The sequence below is a fragment of the Schistocerca piceifrons genome, chromosome 2 (assembly GCF_021461385.2).
Source record: "Schistocerca piceifrons isolate TAMUIC-IGC-003096 chromosome 2, iqSchPice1.1, whole genome shotgun sequence".
Classification (NCBI taxonomy): domain Eukaryota; kingdom Metazoa; phylum Arthropoda; class Insecta; order Orthoptera; family Acrididae; genus Schistocerca; species Schistocerca piceifrons.
In genome coordinates, this window is record NC_060139.1 from 75,560,120 (window position 1) to 75,587,950 (window position 27,831).

General features: G+C 41.1%; 1 protein-coding gene across 2 annotated transcripts in view; it reads left to right on the forward strand.

The window, feature by feature from the left end:
* Positions 1-27,831, forward strand: part of LOC124776708 (leukocyte elastase inhibitor-like) — a 216,977-nt gene that overhangs the window by 82,871 nt on the left and 106,275 nt on the right. For both annotated transcript variants that reach the window (XM_047251819.1, XM_047251820.1), the window contains exons 2-3: positions 1,894-1,982; positions 18,311-18,490. In XM_047251819.1, the coding sequence (XP_047107775.1) occupies positions 1,905-1,982; positions 18,311-18,490 (258 nt within the window). In that variant the 5' untranslated portion in view covers positions 1,894-1,904. The remainder of the gene's footprint in view (positions 1-1,893; positions 1,983-18,310; positions 18,491-27,831) is intronic.

Sequence of the window (27,831 nt, forward strand, 5' to 3'; positions counted from 1 at the left end):
ATATTTCTGACTGGTGGTTTCTTGTTTTCTACTACTTACTCCAGGCTCCTCTACAGTCCGTATTACTTTACACCAAAGGTTTCGGCATCGTGTACAACTCGTTCGGCTGGTTATCTATGAGCTTTTTCTTGCCCGTGTCATGAGCAAATACAGTGATTTTTCCACGTAGCAAGGAGTCCTGGTTCACTGCCTATCAACATAAGGCGGACAGTGTTTATGGACGGTGAAGTACGCAACTACAGAAAAATCACGTGGTAAATTCTACAGGCCTCAATTTTCGACCCACTGCTAATTCTTATGGACGTGCATTTTCTTCCACTTAACATATGTGAAAGAGAATAGGTACTTTTTCTTGCAGACGACGTAAAAGAATCACGTTGGAGACACCGTAACAAAGAATGGTTAGGTTTTTCGAAGAATTTTCAATTAGTTCACTACAATCTGTCGAAGAATTGTATTGTATTCTGTTCTGTAGAACAGATGAAATAACAACAACGATCAGAGTAGCACATGGGCGGACGAGTTGTGAAAGTTTTCATGAAAAGGAACATTGTACGTAGTTTCCCAAATTTTCAGTCTCTGGTTTCTGAATCGGATAAATGAACACCTTAAAACATTTTGCATATTTATACTGTTGATCGCTTTGGCACACGTTTAAGGGTTCGCATTAACTAGAGAGAAATTATTAATTCCATAAAAATCGAGGAGAGAGAATTATATCTGGTGTTTATCCACTTTAAGCAACTATTCGAGGAGTTCCTGGTGAGGTAATGTTGAGGCAGAAGACGAAAAGCAGGAACTGTGTGGAACGTTACGACGAGAGGACGCTGTTAAGCGACTGTTAACTCGGGAAGATTTCCTCTTAGTAGACCCAACTTGCAACGTTCAGATAAGCAGTAACTCAAAGTCGGTGTTTTCTGACTTAAGTGTTTCCTGAGCTGTGTCTCCGTTTGGAGTTATGTCCGATATGACAGTACTTATTATTGGTACTGATAAGGGCATGAGTGTCACTAAATGGTAGCGCACTGTCAGCGAGAAAACTACCTTTATACTCCCAATGCTCCTCGGACATAACGTGAAACGACTGACAATGGTCTCGTGATTCGTTACAGGTCTATTTAAGAATAAATACTTTTATCTATTTAAGGCTTTAATATTCTGCCAGAATTATAACTAAAATCCCTCTCTGATATTATATTCGATCTGCATGGGGTTCTCTCACATCTATGCTCATATATATCAGACTTCATCTTTACATTCATTGTTACACATGCGTTCCAATATGTCTTATACAAAGTACGAAATCTAACTTTCAGAAAAAAGAATTCACAAAAAGACTAAAAACAATAACAGCTAAAAAAATCATTTCTTTGTGAAGTGCAGAACATGGAGTTAATTTGCTTGTAGGTAGAGTAGAGTTAGGGGGGGGGGGGAGATAGAATAACGAGGGGAAATAAGTAAAGTACTGAACAGAGAAGAAAAACCGAGAGGAATTTAAGATAACTGCAAGAAAAATTGTGCTATTGTTTTGCTTTTGCCAGAAGAATACTGTTGCAGCACAAAGATTGTCGTAAACTGCACTTTGTTCGTTAAAATTTGCAAGAACTGACCAGTCTGTATATTATTATCCAATAGCGCAATCGATACAGGATATATTGGGCAGTGTAGGTCTGAGGCTAAACTTCACGTAAAGGATAATACGAATTAAATTGGTTGTAGCATTTCTTGAGAGTTCATTATGCTAGGACAACTAGCAGTACTAAACATCAAACAGTACTCAAGCACGCAAAGTTATTTAATGTAATCAATGTTATTACTCTCAGCTTACTTAATTTTTTAAGTTACAATTATGTTTTTTTAATTCTCATACTTACATCCTTCTTTTGTCTGCAGGATCGCGGAAAATGGCCGAAGAAGAAGCTGCTCTCGCACTGAACTCAATAACCCAGGCGAACAATCAGTTCACATTCGATCTCTACAATGTTGGTATTGTACATAAATCTGATTGCATGATTGATTTCATGTAAATATCTTTGTAATTAAAAGTTGTTACCTAGTAGCTCTCTCTCTCTCTCTCTGTCTTTCACACACACACACACACACACACACACACACACACACGCATAATCTTTTGACCACAGACATCACTTAAATGGATAGCGTTTATAAATTAGTTACACTTCTGTGACCTTTAATTGTGAAAAGGATAAATAACTTACAGAAACGTTTGACAAAGCACTGAATGCAGTATATTTCACGTTTTATTCCTTCCTAACACTGTTAGTTCCTGACGTTCCCGCCAGGTGGCATGCGTGATTGCGTTATTCCAACAGTCATCATGGAGTCACATAACGGTGCATAGTGTGGGCTGTGTTGTTTATGGTTTAATGAATCCAGATCCGCTACCACAGTACAGAGACAATTCAGGGCTAAATATCGCAAGCCACTACCTCAGAGACAAACTGTTATCATTTGGTACAATCGTTTCACGGAATCTGCCTGTGTATCACATAGGACGCCGGGTTAAGATCGGCCAGCAGTCTCTGATGCAGCAACTGAACAAAGTTTGGCCGTCATACGTTTATAACCCGGGTAAATCATTGAGACATGATAGCTAAGGATTGAATATACCTACTGTTACAGTGCGGAAGGTATTACGGAAACGCTTGTCATTCAAACAATACAAATTGGAACTGTTGCAAGATTTAAGAGAAAGTGATAAAGGAAAACGGTCTGACTTTTTTGTGTAGAAATGTTCAACAAACTGCAGACATAAGATTTTTTCAGTGATGAAGCCACCTTCTACATCTGCGATAAAGTGAATCGCATAACACTCGCATTTTGGGTAATCTGAAACCATGTCACGTAATCGAACATGTACGGGACGCACGTAAGGTTTGTGCTGTAAGCTGTAACAATATTGACGGCCCTTTCTTTTCTGCCGAGATAGCTAGCTATAACTGGCGTATAGTACCTGGACATGGTCGGACATTATCTTTTACTTCAATTAGAATAGGATATGCACATAGAATTTATTTTCGAGCAAGATGGCGCCTCACCACATTATCAAATGGTTCAAATGGCTCTGAGCACTATGGGACTTAACTTCTGAGGACATCAGTCCCCTAGAACTGAGAACTACTTAAACCTAACTAACCTAAGGACTTCACACACATCCATGCCCGAGGCAGGATTCGAACCTGCGACCGTAGTGGTCGCGCGGTTCCAGACTGTAGCGCCTAGAACCGCTCGGCCACTCCAGCCGGTACCACATTATCATCGTGAAATTGTCGCGAATCTCCGTAGAAATACGCCGACTCGAATTTAACGAGCTGTAATAATCTGCTGGCCACCTCTCACACATGATTTAACTCCAACGAACTTCTGTGTTTGGGATTACATTAAAGACAGAGTGTTTGTTTCTCCGCTTCCGGGAAATAGGAAGGAGCTGCAATAAGGAATAACAAAAACGGCCGCCACCATACTTCAAGATTTGCTTCGTAGAATTTGGCAGGAAACTGATTACAGATGGAAAATTTGTCGTGTTACAAAAAGTAGCCAAATGGAAAATTTCTGAATAAAGCTTGAAGATGTACCGCTTTCAATGCTGCATCAAACATTTCTGTAAGTTATTAACTTTTTCACAATTAAAGTTTACTTTTGTATAAGTAATCTATAAACATCCTGTACATATGTATGCGCATTAGTTCGACCATTACGTGCTCTACAGTCAGTTGCGTGGTTCGAATTGATTTATAGCTGCACTCATGATAGTGTCTAAATCACACGCAACTCAAGGTGTGTTACTGTTTCCACAAATGACTCCACTATTTTGTTTCCTGTTATCCTGTTGTTTGTTCACACGAATGGCTGTCGCTTAATGGCAGTAGCTCAACGGTTCATTTCTGACTACGGTTATTTGGAAAATTTTTGGCATGTCCCTCTAACCTGTTCTGGCTTTATTATCAAATTATTTTTTTCCCACTTTTTACATTTTCATACGTGAAAACTTAACATTCAACGTATATTTCTAATAATCTGAAATCTGGAATGTGCAATATAGTCTCTGGAACACATTCCCTATATTGTCTTCCATGATGACAAAGGTGTCCTAAAAGGTTCTTTTGTTTTTCGAAATATATATTACATACATTTATTTCTTCTACTGTAGTTTCTAATACATCTTAATTTGTGATTACTGTACTTATAATTCTGAATAGGTCAAAATATGTATCAATCTCCCTGTTTGATTATTCATGTAAAGTATATGTGATTAGTATGCTGGACGGACTTCTGCCTAATTTTAGTTGCAGTTGGTAAAATGTTCACTAGTTCCTTTGTAAACAATGCATAAAGTTACCATGCAACGGTAGTTTAGTATAATTTAAGATTAAACTCCGACTCTACGTTGGGTGCGACTGTAAATCTATCTTGTTCACGTTTGGCAAAAGGAACATGGGAAAGTTAGAACTTAATGATGTCGTCATACATTAAAAATTGAGAAGGTTCTGCCGGCCGCGGTGGTCTCGCGGTTCTAGGCGCGCAGTCCGGAACCGCGCGACTGCTACGGTCGCAGGTTCGAATCCTGCCTCGGGCATGGATGTGTGTGATGTCCTTAGGTTAGTTAGGTTTAAGTAGTTCTAAGTTCTAGGGGACTGATGACCACAGCTGTTAAGTCCCATAGTGCTCAGAGCCATTTTTTTGAGAAGGTTCTTGGCTGAAGGGCGACTGTGGCCTGTCGAAGGGTCAGTGAATTTTTGTTGTCTAGCTCATCACTCGTAAGCAGCGAGACCCGCTACTATATACAAGTGGTATTCCCGATATGATTTTCTACTATGATTTAGCAAATATATGTAGCCTGTGAGCTTGTACCCCACTCCTCTTTTCGTTAGCGTTTACCTCGTCTAAGTACGAGGTCTGTTTGCAGTCAAATTTTGGCAAATTTGTTTTATTTGACGATGCGGACGGATGCCACGAACTCGTACCCTATGCGCTGAAAAATATCCATATCACGCAGATCATCTATGAAGCTAAACCTTCCCGGCAGATTAATACGGCAGGATGTTTCAAAACAGCGCATGTCACTGCAGGGTGAAAATTCATTCTGGAAATACCTGTTAAGTTTTTCGGCCGATTTTTTCTAAAATCTTAGGGACGCAGGTTCTCTATTACCCCAAAAAGTAAACAGTGAAAGTCCTTGCGCAAGCTGTACACCTGAGATGGAGAAGCTCATGCTACATTTAACTGATGAAGAACTAAAGAACAGCTCAACTCGAACCAAACAACTGACTGCAGACTAAGTAATCCCATTTTTGCAGCAACTGCTTGAAATTTTTGCCTCCAACATCGACGAAGAAATGATGGCGCATCCTTTCGGAAATTTCTAACGTGTTGCCAATGATTGTCACGGTTTCAAAAATGTCTGCAAACCGTTCTTCATGGATGTTTGGTATATGTGGTCTTTCATAAAACCTTACAAAAACAAAACAAAAAAACCCAAGCTATCCTTGAGGTTGGAGACCACCACACCCAGCCCACGCGCGCCAGAACACTTTATCCAAATGTCACCTGACTACCCGACTGGAACGCGTCGGAGCACTATTCTGTTGAAACAACATCGTTCAGTGTATGTGGAGAAGGAAGTTTCCAAGTAGTATCGAAAATTCCTCTTTCAAACGTTGTAAATCAAGCAACCATTTAATTCGAAAGGTAGACTGAAATGTCCAATCAAGTTGTCACCGACAGTTCATATCCAGACATTCACCAAAGCGTTTCCTGGTGACCATGTTCTTGAATGTAACAGGAATTCTCATATGCGCACTAGTGACAGTTGTGAATGTTAAATACTGTTTCTGGTAGATAGGACCGAGCAGGGAAAATACACGTTTTTGGGACGCTGGTGCTGGTGTAAGGCCCAGGCACAAACCTGGAACTTTTATGCGTGGTAAGGGGGTAAACTGTTTTTCTTTGCCACATTCCAAACAAGCTGATGAATGACATTGATTTCGTGAGCTGTTGCTCTGATGCTGGTTGAAGGTGTCGTTTCGAAACACTGGAGTTCCTCGTTTTCAAATTCCAGAGTCCTCACTGTTCTTCGCCTAACTTTATTGGCCTCTTTGAACGCAAACATGTCCATTTTCTCAACATGTCCATTTCGTTAACATGTGTCTTTCTCTCTCATCCACAGCAGTAAAGGTGATCGGGAAATCTTCAGCACCCACAGCTCTGCATCCCACTGCTCCATAAGCAATATGGATATAGATGGCTAGCTCGTTGCGTGTGCAACTTTTCATGGTGACTCCAGCGGCAACAAATGGAGTGTAGCAAAGAGATTATATCTGATACGTCTCCAGAGGCACACAGACATCGAAGGGCTCCTCCCAGACGACCAGTTAGATTCTCGACCTGGCCACGTCGCCATTCACCAGCTCCTGCGCCCAGCAGAATAAACTATGCAAGCCATGGAACGTCTGGAGTATTGTGGCGATATCTTTCTTAATCACAGAATGCATTTTCCACCCCGCGCTGATTTGGAACTCCGTTGATTTATCGTTGTCCTTGATATTTTATATTGTTATTTTTAATGCACTTTATGGTTTTATAGATTAGTATGTATTCTTGGTTTTCAAATGGAGTATTGAAATGTTCATTAAAACTAAACTTCCTTGTGTCTGTATTTTGCCGTGTTGCAATACGTTGGTAAAGAGCTATGGCAGTTTGGCGTCTTCTGTCATGGTCCAGCGCCGTGACATGCTCGGGTGTTTGAAAGTACAGTGCTGCGAAACTTTCCCGCTGGACGCCAGAGACGCTATACACAAGCAACATTTGTTCTATGTTTTATTCTTTGATTGTTGATTTCGGTTCCACGTTCTACTCCGTGGCGAAAGCGTGAATCCAAGTGTGTTAGATACGGAATAATTTACCGTACTGAACTTTTCTCACGCCTTCGCACGAGTTATCGGTTGTAGTGTAATACTGTCTGTTTCGACCGCAGGGTTTCTCAAATAAATTATTCCATCAAGCTGAGACAAGCCTACTTCCCTTATTCAGCCTACAAGCACACACAGATGTTAAACCGTCGATCGCGGTAATTCAAACCGGTACCGACAGGCAGATTTGTTGTTGCGTGTCCGTTGAAAGTCGCCGTGTTTATTTGATGGTTCTTTCGCCAATCACCCCAGCGTCTCTCCGACTCCACGTCGACGTAGTGTAGCTGAGACTTTCTATAGTAATGAGAATGACTAGAAAGAGCAATATCTACGTTAGAGTCTCACCTAATTATTTTTCAGAGATTATCATTCGTTCATCTCTTCCTTAAATACAACTTTTGCTCTTACTATCTAGTTGTAAGACGTAACATTCACAATTATAATTTCCCTTCGCCTGTATCAGAGCAAGAACAAAATCGGAGTCATTAACATTACATTCGACAACAGACAATAAAAATCAGAGATAATGCTTTTATTATGCAAGGAGTAATGTCTTTGGTTTCTACAAACAACACAGTATCTGACACAGCTATATCCGTAATAAAATGTGTTATTACAATTTCACGAGCTTCCGATGCTGTATGGCACTAGGACCACTGACATAAATTACTCGTGGAAGGAGATTCCACGTCACATGTCAAGATACCACAGAGTAACGTCTCATTCACACAGGTGTTCCCCAGGGGTCTGTTCTCGGCCCGCTGTTATACACACTCTACACTGGAGACTTTCCTCAGACCTAGCGGCTGGAACTCGCCTTTTATGCTGACGACACTGTTGCGTTCAGGCGCAGTGTGAACGTCAAGTTGCGCTGACGACTGCAGCAAGCGACCGACATCCTCGCCGAGTGGGCAAGGAACTGGCGACTGTCACGTAACGCCTCAGAAACCCAGAAAGTGGTGCCCAAACAGTTACAAAAAGTAATGGTGCGGGGCAAACCTGTCGAATCACGTAAGTCAGGAGACTGGCGTGGCACCAACACGTTCTCCATGTCAGAGGAAAGGCATTCAGAATACTGATGGAACTTTATCCGCTCTCAAATAATTTGGCTTCCCTTCTATTCTCAACTTGGGATCATCCTATATCAGGGGTCTCCAAACATTGTACCCTAAGGACCAGACTGGCTCTTGCAAGGCCGAGACCTAGCTATAGTCTACGTTATTAAAAAAAGTGATGGGGAGCTCGTGAATGAGTCGTTCAAATGAACGCTTCACTCCAGTGAAGTGTGAACTAACCACTCAATTTCAATGAACTGGTACTTCAAACTCTTCACAGATAACACACTCCACACTTTCTTCAAGTTCACTCACTCTCTTCCCCTCTCCCTCATCTTATTACATCGGCGTTACGTCACTCATTCTCCCTTCGCTTCAGTCCCCCCTCTACTGCCTGTCGACAAATCGCGCGGCGTTTGTGGGAAACTATAGGTTTGGGAGGGGTTGGGGAGGTGAGGGGCGATGGGAAGGCAGCGTCAGCTGCTTCCTGCAGTGCTGACATCATTACCCGTGACTATTTGTGCAGTTCAGTTATACTTCGCGTCTACCGGTAGCCTACCGTTGGCAGCACTTTCGGACAAATTAATATTACAGATACAAACGAAGAGGCTGGCTGTGTGAGCACGCACAGCCAACATGAAAATAAAAGTTTTGTTAATAACACTGAAAGAGGGATTTTACCTGAAATCGTACCAATTACTACAGGTGACAGTTTCCTTTTTGAATTTGGAGGGTTATATTATTCTCAACAAAATAAAATCTACAGGAAAACTTCTTAATAATTACTTAACGTAGATATATAGACTTTGTGACAGTGGTATACATACTCACTCTATTTTGGATTAAATTTTAAAAGGAACATGAAATTGGACTGCATTTTGTTGGTAGCCCTAGTTTTTCAGTCCATGAATACAACAAATAATGTTTCACTTGGCTGATAAAGACTTTTTTGGGCGTTTCATGGGAAATTGTCGAGCAAGATTAAATGTAATACCTTCTTTATATGTGACAGGCTTCTCTGTTTATCGTTACTTTGTCCCCTTCGACCACGTTCTATTTAAGTTAGCTCAGACGCTGTAAGAGCGTAAAACGTTGCGTGCACGTTACTGCATAGTTGGCCATCTGTTGGTAAAATTATGAAGTATTACGAACCTTTATTGTACGAGCGAGGCGAAGCGAGCGTAGCCGCGGCTGAGCGGCGAACTGGGCAACTGCGCCAGGCTTCCGTACTTCATGAATGAACTACTTCATTTGAACGCTTCACGGCAAAGAGTGAAATGAATGAAGTAGTTCACGGGAATCAACGAGTTCGACCCATCTCTATACGTTATCTTGTGGCCTGATACCCTAGTTCCGCTCGGAACTCCTCGGTACAGTTCGGAAGTTTTCGTGACGCTTGTCACTGCTGCCACTCCTTACGCGCTGACATCGAGTGGCACTGCAGTAATCACTGTGCGGAGAACTGCTTATTGTTTGTTTGGCCTTGATCTGTGGCCTCAGCTTCATTTCATATACATTGCTGAAGGTCGTTGTAACGCGCTTTCTCGAAACCGTCTTACTTCCGTGCGTCATTACACCATAGCAAGTGGCCAGAATGTAGCACGAGATGCATATGGTATCAGTACAGTGCGATAGCTTCCCATCGCGACATTCGTCTCCACGCGCCGGCAATAGGGATTACTTGTCCGTTCCCTGCGATCACCACTGACATGTTTCAATAGAAGTTGGACAGACTGTAGTTCATCGTACCAATATACCGAAGTGTTCAATTACGAGGAAATTTTCGTTTTAGGACTAGACGGTAATTGAGATGTCTATGGCACAGGGAACGGGGGTAGACTCCACTCCTTAGTTTCTGTTGCCACTTAATGGGCAAGTGTCCATGTCATTTCAGTGCTGCGGTGATAGCCGATGCAAGTTCGTGTTGATACGACTGCTTCTGGCAATGCTAAATCTTCAGTAATGACGTCTCCCAGAGACTAGAGAAGTTCAGTAGTACAGCACCATCCTGCGGATAGCGGCAACGTGTGCAATCTGGAAAACCGTGGGGCTGGCGTGTTTCGTGACTACAGTTTCTTATTGAAGATGCAGCATGTTTATCAGCGAGCATTTCATTTAATGAAAATTGCCTTAAAGATAACTCCAGTGCAATTCTTTACTTAGAACCGTTGCCCTCGATATTATTAATTGGCATCATTTTGATTTGCATTTACATCCGTTTTGTGTGGCTTTGTGTAAGTATTGAAAAGAAACGGGAGATAGATAGTGAGTGCAGAAATTTTAAAGAGCAATGGAGGCATAAATATTTCGCGATTCAGTTAAGTAATACAATTTACAATGAAATAATAGCACTTCTCAAAGAATACAGTGTAAGACGTCATTATGAGGCTAAACATTCTCAGAATTATTCAAAATTTACCGGAAACCAACGGTTAGAAATATACCTGTCTTTGAAACGCGATCTGAACTCTCTGCAAATGTTGTTTAAGAAAGGGAATGCTGGACAAGAAGAAGCAACTCGTACTAGTTTCCGCGTGGCTCACTCTATAGCAGAACATGGAAAACCATTTATTGACAGCAAATTAATAAAGGATTGCATGATTGGACCATTGAAGAAATGTATTCCGAAAAAGCCTATTTATTTTTTTAAAAAATCTGTTTCTCGGCAAACACTGTGGCTGAAGGAGTAAATGATACTGCTGAAAATATATTAACTCAATTGTACTAGAAAACTCGACACTTGTGTGTCAACAGATGTTTCAGATACTGCACAGTGTTAATTTTTATTTGAGGGATAAACAGAAAGTGTATGAATAGCTTCTTGAAGATCATAGAATTCATGCACGGCCACGGAAGAAGAAATTATCTTCAATGGAAAAACTGACGGATGTGTCGCAACTGATGGTGTCAACAACATGTGTGGAAAAACAAAGATGTCGTTGCTCTCGTGTCAAAGGCGGTAGAAAATGAAGATGGATCAAAACCATTAATCACACAGTGCGTGATTTATCAACAGTATTTGTCAGGAAAATGCTTCAATGTGTCGGAAGTTTTGAAGCCTGTCATGTCAGCTGTTAATTAGATGAGAACACACGCTCTCAGTCCACCAGTTTATTGAAAATGATTGCAGAAAATGACTTAGCGTATTATAGAGCAGTAGTGAAGAAGCTATGACGTGATTTTTTGAGCTCAGAATAGCAGTCGAAACTTTCTTCGACGAAAGGAATCATCCTCTGGCTGACTTACAAAACAATGATTGGTTATGGACATTATTATACAAATGTAACTAAACATATGAATGACCTTACTTTAAAATTACAAGGAGAAAACCAGCTACTGCCTGATTTGTACGGTCGTATTAAATTCTTTCACATAAATTTTTTTTATTTCAGTCTCAATTAAACAAAACATTTTTCACGTATTTTAATACGTACATGCCAATTATTCAGTCATTAATAGGAGACTCCATTGGCGGTGGATTTCGCAATTGAAACTTTGAGCGCCTTAAATCTAAATTTTGAGTCTCTCTTTCAGATTTCGACGCAATTCCACACGATATTAAGAGTTTTCAAAATTCTTTTAACGTCGAAACTCGTCCTCCGGAACTTCGAATCAAAATTGTGGATTTGGAATGTAGCGATTTTTGTAAAGAATATTTAAATACATCATTGCTGGAATTCTGTAACAGTCTTCCATTTACACAGTTTGGTCAGTTGCATTAGTTTTCTCGTTGCTTTTTTCCACTTTTGGCGCTACTATTCTCTCTAAGTGTCTTGGAAGGAGGATACAAGATGAACATCAACACAAGCAAAATGAGGATAATGGAATGTAGTCGAATTAAATCGGATGATGCTGAGAGAATTACACTACTGGCCATTAAAATTGCTACACCAAGAAAAAATGCAGATGATAACCGGGTATTCATTGAACAAAAATATTATACTAGAACTGACATGTGCTTACATTTTCACGCGATTTGGGTGCATAGATCCTGAGAAATCAGTACACAGAACAACCACCTCTGGCCGTAATAACGGCCTTGATACGCCTGCGCATTGAGTCAAACAGAGCTTGGATGGCGTGTACAGGTACAGCTGCCCATGCAGCTTCAACATGATACCACAGTTCATCAAGAGTAGTGACTGGCGTATTGTGACGAGCAAGTTGCTCGGCCATCATTGACCAGACGTTTTCAATTGGTGAGAGATCTGGAGAATGTGCTGGCCAGGGCAGCAGTCGAACATTTTCTGATCCAGAAAGGCCCGTGCAGGACCTGCAACATGCGGTCGTGCATTATCCTGCTGAAATGTTGGGTTTCGGAGGGATCGAGTGAAGGGTAGAGCCACGGGTCGTAACACATCTGAAATGTGACGTCCACTGTTCAAAGTGCCGTCAATGCGAACAAGAGGTGACCGAGACGTGTAACCAATGGCACCCCACACCATCAAGCCGGGTGATACGAAAGTATGGCGATGACGAATACACGCTTTCAATGTGCATTCACCGCGATGTCGCCAAACGCGGATGCGACCGTCATGATGCTGTAAAGAGAACCTGGATTCACTCGGAAAAATGACGTTTTGCCATTCGTGCACCCAGGTTCGTCGTTCAATACACCATCGCAGGCGCTCCTGTCTGTGATGCAGCGTCAAGGGTAACCACACCCATGGTCTCCGAGATGATAGTCCATGCTGCTGCAAATGTCGTCGAACTGTTCGTGCAGATGGTTTTTGTCTTGCAAACGTCCCCATCTGTTGACTCAGGGATCGAGACATGGATGCACGATCCGTTATAGCCATGCGGATAAGATGCCAGTCATCTCGACTGCTAGTGATACGATGCCCTTAGGATCCAGCACGGCGTTCCGTGTTACCCTCCTGAACCCACCGATTCCATATTCTGCTAACAGTCATTGGATCTCAACCAACGCGAGCAGCAATGTCGCGATATGATAAACCGCAATCGCGATAGGCTGCAATCCGACCTTTATCAAAGTCGGAAGCGTGATGGTACGCATTTCTCCTCCTTACACGAGGCAATGTTTCACCAGGCAACGCCGATCAACTGCTGTTTGTGTTTGAGAAATCGGTTGGAAACTTTCCTCATGTCAGCATGTTGTAGGTGTCGCTACCGGCGCCAACCTTGTGTGAATGCTCTGAAGAGCTAATCATTTGCATATCACAGCAGCTTATTCCTGTCGGTTAAATTTCTAGTCTGGTGCACGTCATCTTCGTGGTGTAGCAATTTTAATAGCCAGTAGTGTAGATTAGAAAATGAGACGCTTAAAGCAGTAAAGGAGTTTTGCTATTTGGGAAGCAGAAAAACTAATGATGGTCGAAGTAGAGAGGATATAAAATGTAGACTAGCAATGGCAAGGAAAGCGTTTCTGAAGAAGAGACATTTGCTAATATCGAGTATAGATTTAAGTGTCAGGAAGTCGTTTCTGAAAGTGTTTGTATGGAGTGTAGCCATGTATGGAAGTGAAACGTGGACGATAAATAGTTTAGACAAGAAGGATGCTGAAGATCAGATGGGTAGATCACATAACTAATGAGGAGGTCTTGAATAGAATTGGGGAGAAGAGAAATTTGTGGCACGTCTCGCCCAGAAGGGATCGGTTGGTCGGACATATTCTGAGGCATCAAGTTATCAGTATTGGAGGGCAGCGTGGAGGGTAAAAGTCGTAGAGGGAGACCACGAGATGAATACACCAAACAGATTCAGAAGCATGTAGGTTGCAGTAGGTATTGGGAGATGAAGAAGCTTGCACAGTATAGAGTAGCATGGAGAGTTGCATCAAACCCCTCTCTGGACTGAAGATCACAACAACAACAACAACAACAACAATTCTCTGTAATAAAAAAACATTCTTCAAACTGAAATATACAAAGATTACTGACAGATCAAAATTAACTGATGAGTAGCTTCTGATAAATTCCACTAGTAAAATTTATCCACAACTGCAAACAGTTGTAAGAGGAAAGTTACAGCTACATAAATCTTGTTTATTATAATTACAATGCTTAATTACTTTATGTGAATTGCCTACAAAAGGGACTTAGGTACAATAAATTTTCAAGAAGTCTCATGTAATTAATTGAAGTAAAAACGTTGAGTTACATTATATATGTCAGTTAATGTGTATTTTAATTAGGCATAAAAGAAAAACAACTGATTATTGTACATATTTTGTATGGTGTGTAAGCACTGTACATTTTACACTGGACAGTGTTAGTTCGTTTGATAAGTATTCATTCATGAATCTTACTTGCATTAACAACTCGTTAAGCGAAACACATTTTTCCGTAGGAATCCATGTAGAATATATCAATGTGTTCCATCCCGCAAAAAACAGGTACTCAAACAAATTTATTACACAGTATTGTAATTTTTATTTATAGTGCGGTACTTACTAGTTTAGAAGAAAGTTATCTAAGGGTATTTGTTTATGCCTGTGTTTCAAAACTTGCCGAGAAAGAATCATAGCATTACCATTGGTTAAATTCGTAGTGTGCGTGGCTGATGCCTTACCTGCATATTTAATGAAATGGTGTTAGTTAACGACGACAAATCAGAATTGTAATTCATAAACACATACTACAAGGGAAAGGGTTATCATGCGCCGGCGAAGATAAAGATCCTGCAACAATGTCGGGGAAGCCCTAGTTGTGGTACAGGTGACTACAATTGCGGCCCGAGGCGCAATGCGATCAGTACAGCTGACTGAATACAGCATTGTCAGAGCTTCTACTTTGCAGAGCGGCAGTTTATAAGGGACCACGCGCCTTACTGTTCATTTATAGTAGCCAGAGACCGATCCAGTCCAGAAGGTGGGTTTTGAACTGGTTGTCAAAGATTGAAAAAAATACTAAACATGACTTTTTATGCGGAACATCGTTCCTTACACGAGTCAGTTTCTTCCAATTCCCTCTACTCGGGCGAATCACTCGTTATGAGTGGTGCTCGACGAGCAAGATTCGACTGTAAGAACAGAATTACGGTGGGCCATTCATGTCTGACCCGTTACCGTGGGCCGGATTGATGGTGTTCGCAGGCTGGTGTTGCCCCGCGAGCCGTAGTTTAGAAACACCTACCTTATATAAAATTATGGTGTTGCCAATATTGGAATACGAAGAATGGAATTACGGATCCTGTAGACAGTGCAAAACCGCTCATTAAATCGTGCACTGAAAGTACCTTCGTTGTTATCCTACTAGAACTGTGGTCCCCAACCTTTCTTAGGACATTACCCCTGAGTGGAATCAGACATTAGCTAGTACCTCCGCCCTCGCCCCTCCCCTGCTGTCTGTTGCCACTCCCCCCCCCCCCCCCCGCCCCCTCTTTCGCATTATTGCCAACTTTAGCACCTAACTAAAGAATTTTCATGGAACAGTTATTTTTATAATGATAAAAGACGAATGCTGTTTAGTATACATGTGTGTGTGTGTGTGTGTGTGTGTGTGTGTGTGTGTGTGTGTGTGCGCGCGCGCGCGCGCGCGCGCGTGTGGGGGGGGGGGAGAAGGGGTGTTAGAATGGATGACGAAGGATTTCGTGGTGCATCGCAAGTGCTACCGACAACACCTCAGATAAGTAACCGTAGATACTTGTTACATACTGCCGGCCGGGGTGGCCAAGCGGTTCTAGGCGCTACAGTCTGGAACTGCGTGACCGCTACGGTCGCAGGTTCGAATCCTGCCTCGGGCATGGATGTGTGTGATGTCCTTAGGTTACTTAGATTTAGGGCTAAGTAGTTCTAACATCTAGGGGATTGATGACCTCAGCAGTTAAGTCCCATAGTGCCATAGTGCTCAGAGCCATTTGAACCAATTTTGTTTCATACTTCCCCTGCGTTACACCTCTACACTACGGCGCTTTTTTGACCTGTACCCTGCAACACCCTTTGAAATAAACCAAGTTAAAACGCGTGCACTATACCTACAGTTCATAAATCACTTGATTGATTGACTCCTTACTTCTAAAGTGGCACACATTGGATGACTTCATGTTTTAATGCTTTCTATCTGACCACAGCCACTAATAGTAATAATAATAATTATTATTATTATAATTATTATTATTATTATACTGTCTACAGCTCTATTGTAGTCCTTATGTCATTGCTGCTGTGATGTGTTATCAATTAGTTCATTATCTGCTTCGAAGTGAGTAATGAAGCAATTTCTAGATTACAGCATGTACTACCTACAACCTGGAGAAAACATTTTCTTGAGATATTTAGCTTTTGTTACTTACGTATCTCAGTTTTATCATCAGCAAAGTATAAGACAAAGCACAACATATATATATGTAGTGGGTGGGCTATGTGAGAAACCTGTAACCTCCACCGCATTAATGCTACCAATCGCGAAAAAGTAATTATTGATAACTTATATAATCAACATTAGAGTCTTACAGAATTGTGATAATACTAATGACTCTTTGAAAATAATTTAGTTTCGTGACTGAAACAGAATCGAATCGTTATTTTTTACCCCTCAGAAAATTTTACCTCTCAGAGAGTAATTGCCCCCCAGTTTGGGAAGCACTGTGCTACAATAATTCACGAAATACTTGGGATGCCGCTCCCCACGAGAGCTTCAAGAGCCCGACCGACAATTCCAAGAAAAAGTTGCCCACGCTAGCGTTGTAAAAATTCGCGTTCTGGGTCACAAGGTCCACCCAAGCCAGATAACGAAATGGCCGCGGGGCGGCGCACGTAGAGCATTACAGCGCTACGTGCTCAGCCCTAAATGAAAGCGCCGACGGATAACATTAATGCCCACCAAAGCAGCTACTCCTGTTGTTCTGTAGTTATAGTTGCGATTAGAGGAACAGCACGACGCACTTGGCCTCTGTCCCACCTTGAAGTCTTGGAAATTTATGGTAAGTGCCTATGGGATCAAACTGTTGACGTCATCGGTCTCTAGGCTTACACACTACTTGATCTAACTTTTAACTAACTTACGCTAAGGACAACACACACACCCATGCCCGAGGCCCGAGGGAGGACTCGTACCTCCGACGGAGGGGGGTAAGGGGGGGTGGGGGGGGGGGAGCCCCGCGAACCGGGTCGGGGCGCCTAAGACTTTGCGGCTATCCCGCTCAGCCCCACCTGTAAGTTTATCTTTTCGAGTCATGTTAGTCAGCAACAATGGAGCACAGCAACCACAGCGTAACACAGCAGCAGTTTAGTCGGACTGCTAGGCACATCACAACTCGTTTTGTTAACCGTAACACTCCCATGCGCTCGTCGCAGATTGGATGTCATTTTTATAGCATCAGTGACGCATTTCCGGCATACAGTTATTAGGAAAATGTTGCTGTTCGTCCCCCTGTGCTGACTTTATTAGCAGGTTGTTTTTCCACTTTTTGTAGTCTCACTGTCATGCTTCAAAACATTCTTAGTATGTCCCAACTAATCTGAAGTCTGTAATGAGCAAAATATCTGGAACCCATCCTCTATATTCTTCCCCTTCATGACAAAAGGTGTCCCAAAAACTTCTTTCACTGTCCGAAATATATATTACACACACTTATTTCTTCTACTTTTCTTTCTAATTTGTGATTACTGTACTTATAATTATGAACAGGCCAAGAGATGTATCAGTGTCGCTCTTTGAATATTTTTGTAAAACATATGTGATCAACACGCTGGACGGCCTTCTGCTTAATTTTAGTTGCTGTTCGTAAAGAAGTGTTCACTAGTCTCTTTGAAAACAAGGCATAAAGTTATCACGCAACGGTAGCTTAGTGTAATTTAGATTTAAGCTGGGACTCTCAATATTTACGTCGTGTGCGACTGTAACTCTCTCTTGCTCCACGGTTGACCACAAGGAATATGGGAGAGTTACACCTTAATAATGTCGTGAATGTAAAGTTCGTTAAAACGGAGAAGGTTGTAGGAGGAAGGGCTAGTGGCGTGTCGAAGCGACAAATCTATCCATAGTGCGATTGGATCGCTGCAGTCTCTTTTTCCCCGTTACGTCTGCTTGATGCAGAAACCTAGACGTAGATAGTTAATCACTTGAAAGGTCAAAGCGTGCATTTGAAGATGGAAAGATGCTACGCAGTTTTCACAATACGATTTTTCAATTCTGAGAATGACGTGAATGTGGGTTCACGTCCACACACACATACGCTGAGAAAGAGAGAGGATTAGGGGATAGAGGTTTTTTTTAGTACGGTGGAGGGGGGGGGGGGAAGGTTAGTGGCCTACATACATGCAATCAGTCTCTACAGTAGCGTCCGACGTATGTCTTCAGAGTCGTTTGTTCAATGTTTATAAGTACTCAAGCTATTGCCTGAAAGATGTTTCTTTGTTTCCAGGTATTGGCACAAGACTCGGGGAATCTGTTTTTCTCTCCTGTCAGTATACACGTAATACTTGCGCTCATATTTCTTGGAGCGAGAGGTGATACAGCCAAGCAGATTGCGAAGGGACTTCACCTGCCTGAGGAAAGGAATCTTACTGAATATGGTGTCAACGCCTTGATGCACCGCTTGAAGGTTAGTTTACAGGAAACAAAAATCTCTATAATAACATAGTCCAGTGTCAAATAAACTCAACGGCCAGAAGCCAAGGGGAGAGTTGTCTTATTTGAAGAAGTTGACGTGTATAACGTCCGAATGTATCGGGTTGTATAGACACTATATCTGAGCTGTCTATCACAAAGAGGCGTGGAATGTCTTGTGTTTAACGAGTCTGAATAGTTACTTGTTTAATGTTCCCATGGGTCATTTTGTACGATAAATGGTAATGATGTTGAACGAGTCATTTTACATTCACATCGCAAATTGATTTGTAAATGTGCCGCATGCTGAACATTTATAAGTTCTTTTTCTAAAAAGAAAATTAAGATATACAGATCTTGTGAGTTCTACCCACCAGCTTTTTTACATTACAGTAATAGAAATTCTTCTACGGAATAGACCCCAGAAAATTATTCTATATAACATTATTGAATGAAAATATGCAAAATATCAACTTATTAATTTGTCTTTCCCCAAGATTTGCAATGATTGTAAATGCAAATGTGTTTTACGAGTTCCAAAATGTGCTTCTTCCAGTTTAAATTCTCGTCAATGCTGACACCTAAAATTCTCAAGTTTCCTCCCTGTTTACTATTTCCTCGCTTTACGTTATACTTAACTTTGGTGCAGTACCCATAGACGTGCAGAACTGAATTATTTTGTGCTTCTTCTTCTTCTTTTTTTTTTAATTTGAGGGCGAGGCAATTAGCAGAAAACTAGCGAACGATACTTTTAAGAACTTTTTTACCGTTTCTTCTATTTCTGTATGTATGCGTGGATTGGTTACAGTACTAATGTCACCCGCAAAAAGAGCTAATTCTGCTTAGTGTTTGTTACATGGAAGATTGTTTACATATTTGAGGACCAATAGTGGATCTAAGACTGAGCATTGGAGAACCCCCTATGTGATTTCTCCCCAATCTGAATTAAGTCCCCAGAGTATATTGGTTGAATTACTAAACATAAATTTCTGCATTCTTTTGGTTAGATGTAGCATTATCCATTGGTTGGCTATACCATCAATCCGATAAAACTTCAATTTGTCTAGGAGAGAATACTGTGATTCACGCAGTCATATGCCTTAGATAGGCCGCAGAAAATACCAACTGGCGCTATTTTATTATTTAATGTTTGTAAAATATGATGAGTGAACATGTGAACTGCATTCTCAGTAGCGCAGCACTTCTGAAACCCAAAGTGTGATTTGCTAATTTTATTGTTGTTGCTTAGGTGAGATACTATTCTAGAATATATCGCCTTGTGAAAATTTTTGGAAAATGACGTGAGCGATGAAACAGGTAGGTAGTTGTTGACATCTTTTTTAAAGAGGAGTTTAACAACAGCATATTTCGTGATGCATTACGTATTTCAGATAAGATTGGGTATATTATATGGGAACAGATCTTTAGTGCTTTATTGGAAACACCATCAAAACCCGATGAGCTTTTACTTTTGAGAGCATTCATAATTTTCCTAATTTCAGAAGAAGAAGTTGGTATACATTCATATGATTGAATTTTATGAGAGTTGCTTTTTCAACATACTACTTTAATTTTTCTCTTCAACTGTTTGTCCCTATGCATTATACTGTATATAAAAATGATTGTTAAATATATTTATAACCCTTCCAGTCATTTCAATAGTGATGTTATCTTGCTGTGTGGCTGGTTGTCCTATCTCTCGTTTCAGTGCATTCTATATAGGCTTAAGTCTGTTGTCAGAATTACTGATTTCTGACATTACGTGCGTGTTCCTTGGTTATTTAATAACCTTTCTTACTAATTCTGAGTGGTTACTGTAGTGCGCCACTACTGCAGGATACCTACATGTTCTTGGCAAGAAATGTACTTCCCTTTTCCTTTCACAAAGTACCTTAAATCAAGTGATTAATGTCACTCAGTGTAGTGCTGATTACAAAAATTTCCCTAACTAGATACAATTACCTCAAGTGTTAACGCTTCGAACGCCGTTGTTAGCATTTGTCGTCATTCAGTCTTGTACTAAGACCATGCTTGCAGTTTCGTTTCTGTTATTTATTTGATTGAATCTGTAACAATAAGTGGTTCAACCACAGTGGAAACTGAACCTAATCTTATAAACTATTTAGTCATCAGTCTGCTCATTTTGTTGCCTGTTGCATCCACCTTAGATTCTCTGTATGCAATCTGATCTGTGTGTTTCCTTGTGTGTCACTTCTTTTACAGAGACTATAACATCATGACCGTGGTATATTTTATTTGTAATTAGCAATTTAGTTCTAATATTATTTCCCAATTTGTCTCCACGGAGCATAATACTGAATAGCAGTTAAAAATGTTCCTTAAATTTCTGTCAATGTGCACTCAGTTTCTAAATTTCATTTGCATTTAATATTTAAATCACGTTTTCAAAATTCTCTTTTCATCTTTGTACACAGTCCTAGTATGATATTTGTGACAAATCACGCAACTGAACAGTTATAATTTACTAACTGAACACGATAAACTGCAGTTTAATTCTAGTTCAGATTTTTATCCGCTTTACCAATGACAGTGCCTTTGTATATCAATATATAGCATCAGTAAATAACGATAAAATATTCATACGTTATGTGTGATTCTTGAATGTGAACGTTTTTCAGCAGCGAGCAAAGAACTGAGTCTATGTAATAAACTAATCGATTTTGCATCGACCACAAAAAGACGAATATAGAATTCTACTAATCCTATAAAATTAAGTGTTTATTTCGGTTTTAGATCGATAATTGGAGGCATTTTGCCTCAAATGATGATTGCAGTCTTCCTGAGAATAAAGGTGGGGACCAGCTTGAAACTCTCAAAATTCGGAGAATTCGTTTCCGGTTTGATGACGTGTAATCCTCCTCTTCGCAGCACAAGGCAGTCCACGTCACGTATGTTGCTTTGTTCAGATCTTTCCTGATTAATTTCTGTTCTTCAGCCTGAAAATTTTCACACTGAATCTCGTTCGATCAGAAGAAACCCACACCGTATCACGTCGGCAACGTAGTGCTATACAGCAGGCGCCGACCGAGGTTCATGTCTGGCTATATTTTGGGGAAGCAAGTGACAGGCAGTTAAAACTGTATTGTGGGAAACTACATGCATTGGTCAAACGGCAAACACGTAAAAAAGTAGTCTGTGTAACGAGTAGTACGGTCACAGTGAAAGCATTAGGTCGCTAGCATGTGCAGAGGAAAGAGGAATCACATGTTCAGTAGAAGAGATGAGCTTCACAACAGCGGAGATGAACAAATCTTCATAGCTCTTAAGGTATGCACTTTAGATCCCATATTCAGTTGACACTTTTTTTTATTTTGGTGCATACTACCATCTCTCAAAACTTCGAAACCAAAGGCCTTGTTGTAGAAGATATTTGTTCCACAGTCTCGAAGATGAAGAGGGGCTCGCAGCTCTTAAGGTTTGCATTTTATTGCCCATATTCACTAGACGTTTTTGCTTCGAATGAGCGTTCCTGTAATATCCGTGAATATCGACCGTTCCTCCTGGGCCACCTTGCGTTTACCATTAGTTTCACCTTCTCTTAGTATTATAAATACAGGGTTATTACAAATGATTGAAGCGATTTCACAGCTCTACAATAACTTTATTATTTGAGATATTTTCACAATGCCTTGCACACACATACAAAACTCAAAAAGTTTTTTTAGGCATTCACAAATGTTCGATATGTGTCCCTTTAGTGATTCGGCAGACATCAGGCCGATAATCAAGTTCCTCCCACACTCGGCGCAGCATGTCCCCATCAATGAGTTCGAAAGCATCGTTGATGCGAGCTCGCAGTTCTGGCACATTTCTTGGTAGAGGAGGTTTAAACACTGAATCTTTCACATAACCCCACAGAAAGAAATCGCATGGGGTTAAGTCGGGAGAGCGTGGAGGCCATGACATGAATTGCTGATCATGATCTCCACCACGACCGATCCATCGGTTTTCCAATCTCCTGTTTAAGAAATGCCGAACATCATGATAGAAGTGCGGTGGAGCACCATCCTGTTGAAAGATGAAGTCGGCGCTGTCGGTCTCCAGTTGTGGCATGAGCCAATTTTCCAGCATGTCCAGATACACGTGTCCTGTAACGTTTTTTTTGCAGAAGAAAAAGGGGCCGTAAACTTTAAACCGTGAGACTGCACAAAACACGTTAACTTTTGGTGAATTGCGAATTTGCTGCACGAATGCGTGAGGATTCTCTACCGCCCAGATTCGCACATTGTGTCTGTTCACTTCACCATTAAGAAAAAATGTTGCTTCATCACTGAAAACAAGTTTCGCACTGAACGCATCCTTTTCCATGAGCTGTTGCAACCGCGCCGAAAATTCAAAGCGTTTGACTTTGTCATCGGGTGTCAGGGCTTGTAGCAATTGTAAACGGTAAGGCTTCTGCTTTAGCCTTTTCCGTAAGATTTTCCACACCGTCGGCTGTGGTACGTTTAGCTCCCTGCTTGCTTTATTCGTCGACTTCCGAGGGCTACGCGTGAAATTTGCCCGCACGCGTTCAACCGTTTCTTCGCTCACTGCAGGCCTACCCGTTGATTTCCCCTTACAGAAGCTTTAAACTGCGCATACCATCGACGAATGGAGTTAGCAGTTGGTGGATCTTTGTTGAACTTCGTCCTGAAGTGTCGTTGCACTGTTATGACTGACTGACGCTTTCTCGGCTCCTGTCGCCATTTTGTCTCACTGCGCTCTCGAGCGCTCTGGCGGCAGAAACCTGAAGTGCGGCTTCAGCCGAACAAAACATTATGAGTTTTTCTACGTATCTGTAGTGTGTCGTGACCATATGTCAATGAATGGAGCTATAGTGAATTTATGAAATCGCTTCAATCATTTGTAATAGCCCTGTATTATTGTAAGGTTTAAAGCCAATGTAAGCTGGAACTGACAGTAAAAAAAGCACTCCGTCTTCAGGCCACGAGTGGCCCACCGGGACCATCCGACCGCCGTGTCATCCTCGGTGGAGGATGCAGTACACATTCATAATAGGAGAATAATCAGTAAAGTAACGAAAAAAAAATATGTTGGAGATTTTGCGTTCGTTTAAATTTTGCATGTTTTGTTTCATTGCTTCTGCAACAGTGTTCTGACTCGTTTTGATAGCAAGTTAACACGCGATGCAGTCATCATTTGGAAAAGGCGGGGCTTTCTCTCTGGGGCTTTCTCTCTCACTCTTAGTTGCAGCGCAGAGGAGGCGGGCCCTGTGTGCTGGACGCATCCGCACTTCAGAGGAAACCGGTTGACGCATGAGGCCTTTTTTAGGTGTACAGTTCTGTAGAGCTCCTCGTCACTTTTGATGAGGATGAAATCGGCAATACTGTACTTGTTTCTAACAGACAGAGCGTCGAAAAAGAAAAGTCTCTACAGTTTTCGTAACCCAAAAAAGGGTGCTGTTTGACCTATCATTCATATCCAGGCAGCTACCGAGTTCATGTCTGTTATCGGAGTCTCGTGTCACAAATACATTTATAGCTACATTCATCTTTACATGGCAGGTATCGTTATTAGTTTGGCGAAACCTGCAGATACAGGTGAATGTCACTTTGAGGGAAGAACCATTTGTTCTTTGTCACGTGTCAACACTGTAAATTTGACGTTGCTCCTGGATCTCCGGGAACAGGATAACGTAGTTCTTTTTCTTATCTCGTTTCATTGAGTAACTAGGCACCTGTTGGAAGTATGCTGGTAAAACCTTGTAGTCTGCTGATTTTGCTATCCTACTATACCTTCGTTATTTGTTGTTGTTGTTGTGGTCTTCAGTCCTGAGACTGGTTTGATGCAGCTCTCCATGCTACTCTATCCTGTGCAAGCTTCTTCATCTCCCAGTACCTACTGCAACCTACATCCTTCTGAATCTGCTTAGTGTATTCATCTCTTGGTCTCCCTCTACGATTTTTACCCTCCACGCTGCCCTCCAATGCTAAATTTGTGATCCCTTGATGCCTCAAAACATGTCCTACCAACCGATCCCTTCTTCTAGTCAAGTTGTGCCACAAACTTCTCTTCTCCCCAATCCTATTCAACACCTCCTCATTAGTTATGTGATCTACCCATCTAATCTTCAGCATTCTTCTGTAGCACCACATTTCAAAAGCTTCTATTCTCTTCTTGTCCAAACTAGTTATCGTCCATGTTTCACTTCCATACATGGCTACACTCCATAGAAATACTTTCAGAAACGACTTCCTGACACTTAAGTCTATACTCGACGTTAACAAATTTCTCTTCTTCAGAAACGATTTCCTTGCCATTGCCAGTCTACATTTTATATCCTCTCTACTTCGACCATCATCAGTTATTTTACTCCCTAAATAGCAAAACTCCTTTACTACTTTAAGTGTCTCATTTCCTAATCCAATTCCCTCAGCATCACCCGATTTAATTTGACTACATTCCATTACCCTCGTTTTGCTTTTGTTGATGTCCATCTTATATCCTCCTTTCAAGACACTGTCCATTCCGTTCAACTGCTCTTCCAAGTCCTTTGCTGTCTCTGACAGAATTACAATGTCATCGGCGAACCTCAAAGTTTTTACTGCTTCTCCATGAATTTTAATACCTACTCCGAATTTTTCTTTTGCTTCATTTACTGCTTGCTCAATATACAGATTGAATAACATCGGGGAGAGGCTACAACCCTGTCTCACTCCTTTCCCAACCACTGCTTCCCTTTCATGCCCCTCGACTCTTATAACTGCCATCTGGTTTCTGTACAAATTGTAAATAGCCTTTCGCTCCCTGTATTTTACCCCTACCACCTTCAGAATTTGAGAGAGAGTATTCCAGTTAACATTGTCAAAAGCTTTCTCTACGTCTACAAATGCTAGAAACGTAGGTTTGCCTTTCCTTAACCTTTCTTCTAAGATAAGTCGTTATTTGTATAGAAACCGAATCTCCTGTCTGCTAACATAACATTCTTTCGTTTTCCAACTGTTCAGCTATTATATGCCATTCAACAGCGCACCGTATTCTTTTATCACGTATCTGCTGATAGCTGCCAGTTCTTTATCTCTTGGCTACCATAGTGACTTTCAACGATTTTTAACGAATTGCAATTCAGAGTTATTGGCACCATTTGCTGCCAGTTGTCTGACAACAACAACAATGACAGTCTTTAATACAGTTCACTGCTCTTTATGAACAAATGGTACGACAGGGACCCGGCCAGGGTGGCCGAGTGGTTCTAGGCGCTACAGTCTGGAACCGCGCGACCGCTACGGTCGCAGGTTCGAATCCTGTCTCGGGCATGGATGTGTGAGATGTCCTTAGGTTAGTTAGGTTTAAGTAGTTCTAAGTTCTAGGGGACTGATGAGCTCAGAAGTTGAGTCCCTTAGTGCTCAGAGCCATTTTACCACAGTGAGTACTTTTCTTAACTTAACCATAACTTCATTTCCTCTGTGGAAATTCTGAGCATGCAGCACTCAAATTCCATCAATTTGCTTTAACAGTCTCTGCACATTTATCAAGAGTCAGTGCTGCTATCTCACTACGGATTAGTATATTAACTGGCGAGGGTAGCTGGGTACAATGTAATAACAAATTTAATCATGTTGCCATAAAATGTTTCTAATAAAAAGTCAAACTATTATCAGTAGAGCTTAAAAAGATCAGCAGTTTCTAGAGTTCTTTGAAAATATTACAGTTGCATTTTGATTGTAAGAACAGTGCATAAGGCTCGATGACCTACATTTCACTCCAATATTTTCTTACATCTCTCAGTTAGCATTGTGTGTCACCATGATCATCGTCATGCATTCGTCATCCACTGCTGGATTAAAGATTTAGTGTAAACTCTTTCCGCATTGCCGTCTTTAGACATCAAATATAAATGAGAGTTTCTATACATCCAGCTTGCTGGGGTTGGAATGGCTCCCAACTTGTTCAGAGATTACAATAATCATTACGAAAACCGTCTTAAGTTAAAAAGAAAAAACATTTATTTATTGATGACCGCTTTCGGTCTGTTTGTACATTACCAAATCGGCCATAAAGGTAAGCCTTACATTACAACAGTCATATAAACGGAAAATTGTCAGTGAAAAAAATAAGTTTGACAGTAGAGAACGTAGCCTAAACATGTGCTCATTGCTGACAGACAGCGATGAGCACATGTAGAGGCCACGTTATCTACTATCAAACTTATTTTTTTCACTGACAATTTTCCGTTTATATGACTGTTGTAATGTAAGACTTACGTTTGTGGCTGATCTGATAACGGACAAACTGTCCAAAGCCGGACATCAATAAATGAATGTCCTTCCCGTGACACTTAAGACGGTTTTCGTAATGGTTACTGCAATAATAAATTTGAGTGTTTTCTGAAATTACGTAGCTGAGTGTAGCCTTATATGGAAACGAAACGTCTGCAATATGCAGTACAGAAAGAACACGGAAGAAGCTTCTCAAATGTGTTGTTGCAGAAGAATGTTGAGGTTTAGACGGACAGAAGTAGAAGTAGATCGAATAATTGAAGAATAGGTACTCATTCGAATCGGGGAGGATAACTGATGAAGAGGTACCTCAATCGAATCGGAGACAAAATAAAATTCTGAATCCAGCTGACTAAAGGAAAGAGTATGTTAATAGGATACGGCCTGAGACATCAACTAATAGTTAATTTGCTAATAGAGAGCTTTGGGAGGAAGGCGGGTGTGTGTGTGTGTGTGGGGGGGGGGGGGGAGGAAAACAATTGTAGAATGAGACAAAGGCTCGACAGCAAACAAACTGCTTCAAATGGGTGTAGGATGGAGCAGCTACGAAATGAATTGACATGCACAGGATGCCTAGCGTGGAGAGTTTCATCAACCAAGTCTTTGGCTTGACAGCAACTACATCAGATCGTCATCTCAGTCTTTTATTTCTTAAAATCCAACAAAAAATTTCCTTGGTCCATCTTTCATCCATTCACCTGGTTACATGGTCCGCCCACCAACACTCACCACCCCTTAGTCCTGTAAGGGATGCCCTGGATCATGCGTAGCATCCATTTTCACTATGGACATAATTACATCTTCCAGCCTAACTTGTTAGCTATTGCGTCTTTCTTTTTCTAGTAATTCGCAACATGCGTCGCTCTCTGAACAGTTTTCACATTAAAAAATCTCGTGTCTAACAGTCATGTCTCGAAACTGCTAATAAACACTAATATGTATTTTAAGTACTTGAAGAACGTTATGATCTACCAGCAGGAGCTGTTGAATAAATTTTGTTATTGAGCAACCCGTTTCAATTCATAGACCACCATCAGGTTCACTTAAAACATCATTTTATGATGGACGATGCCATTTTTTACTACGCACATCAAAA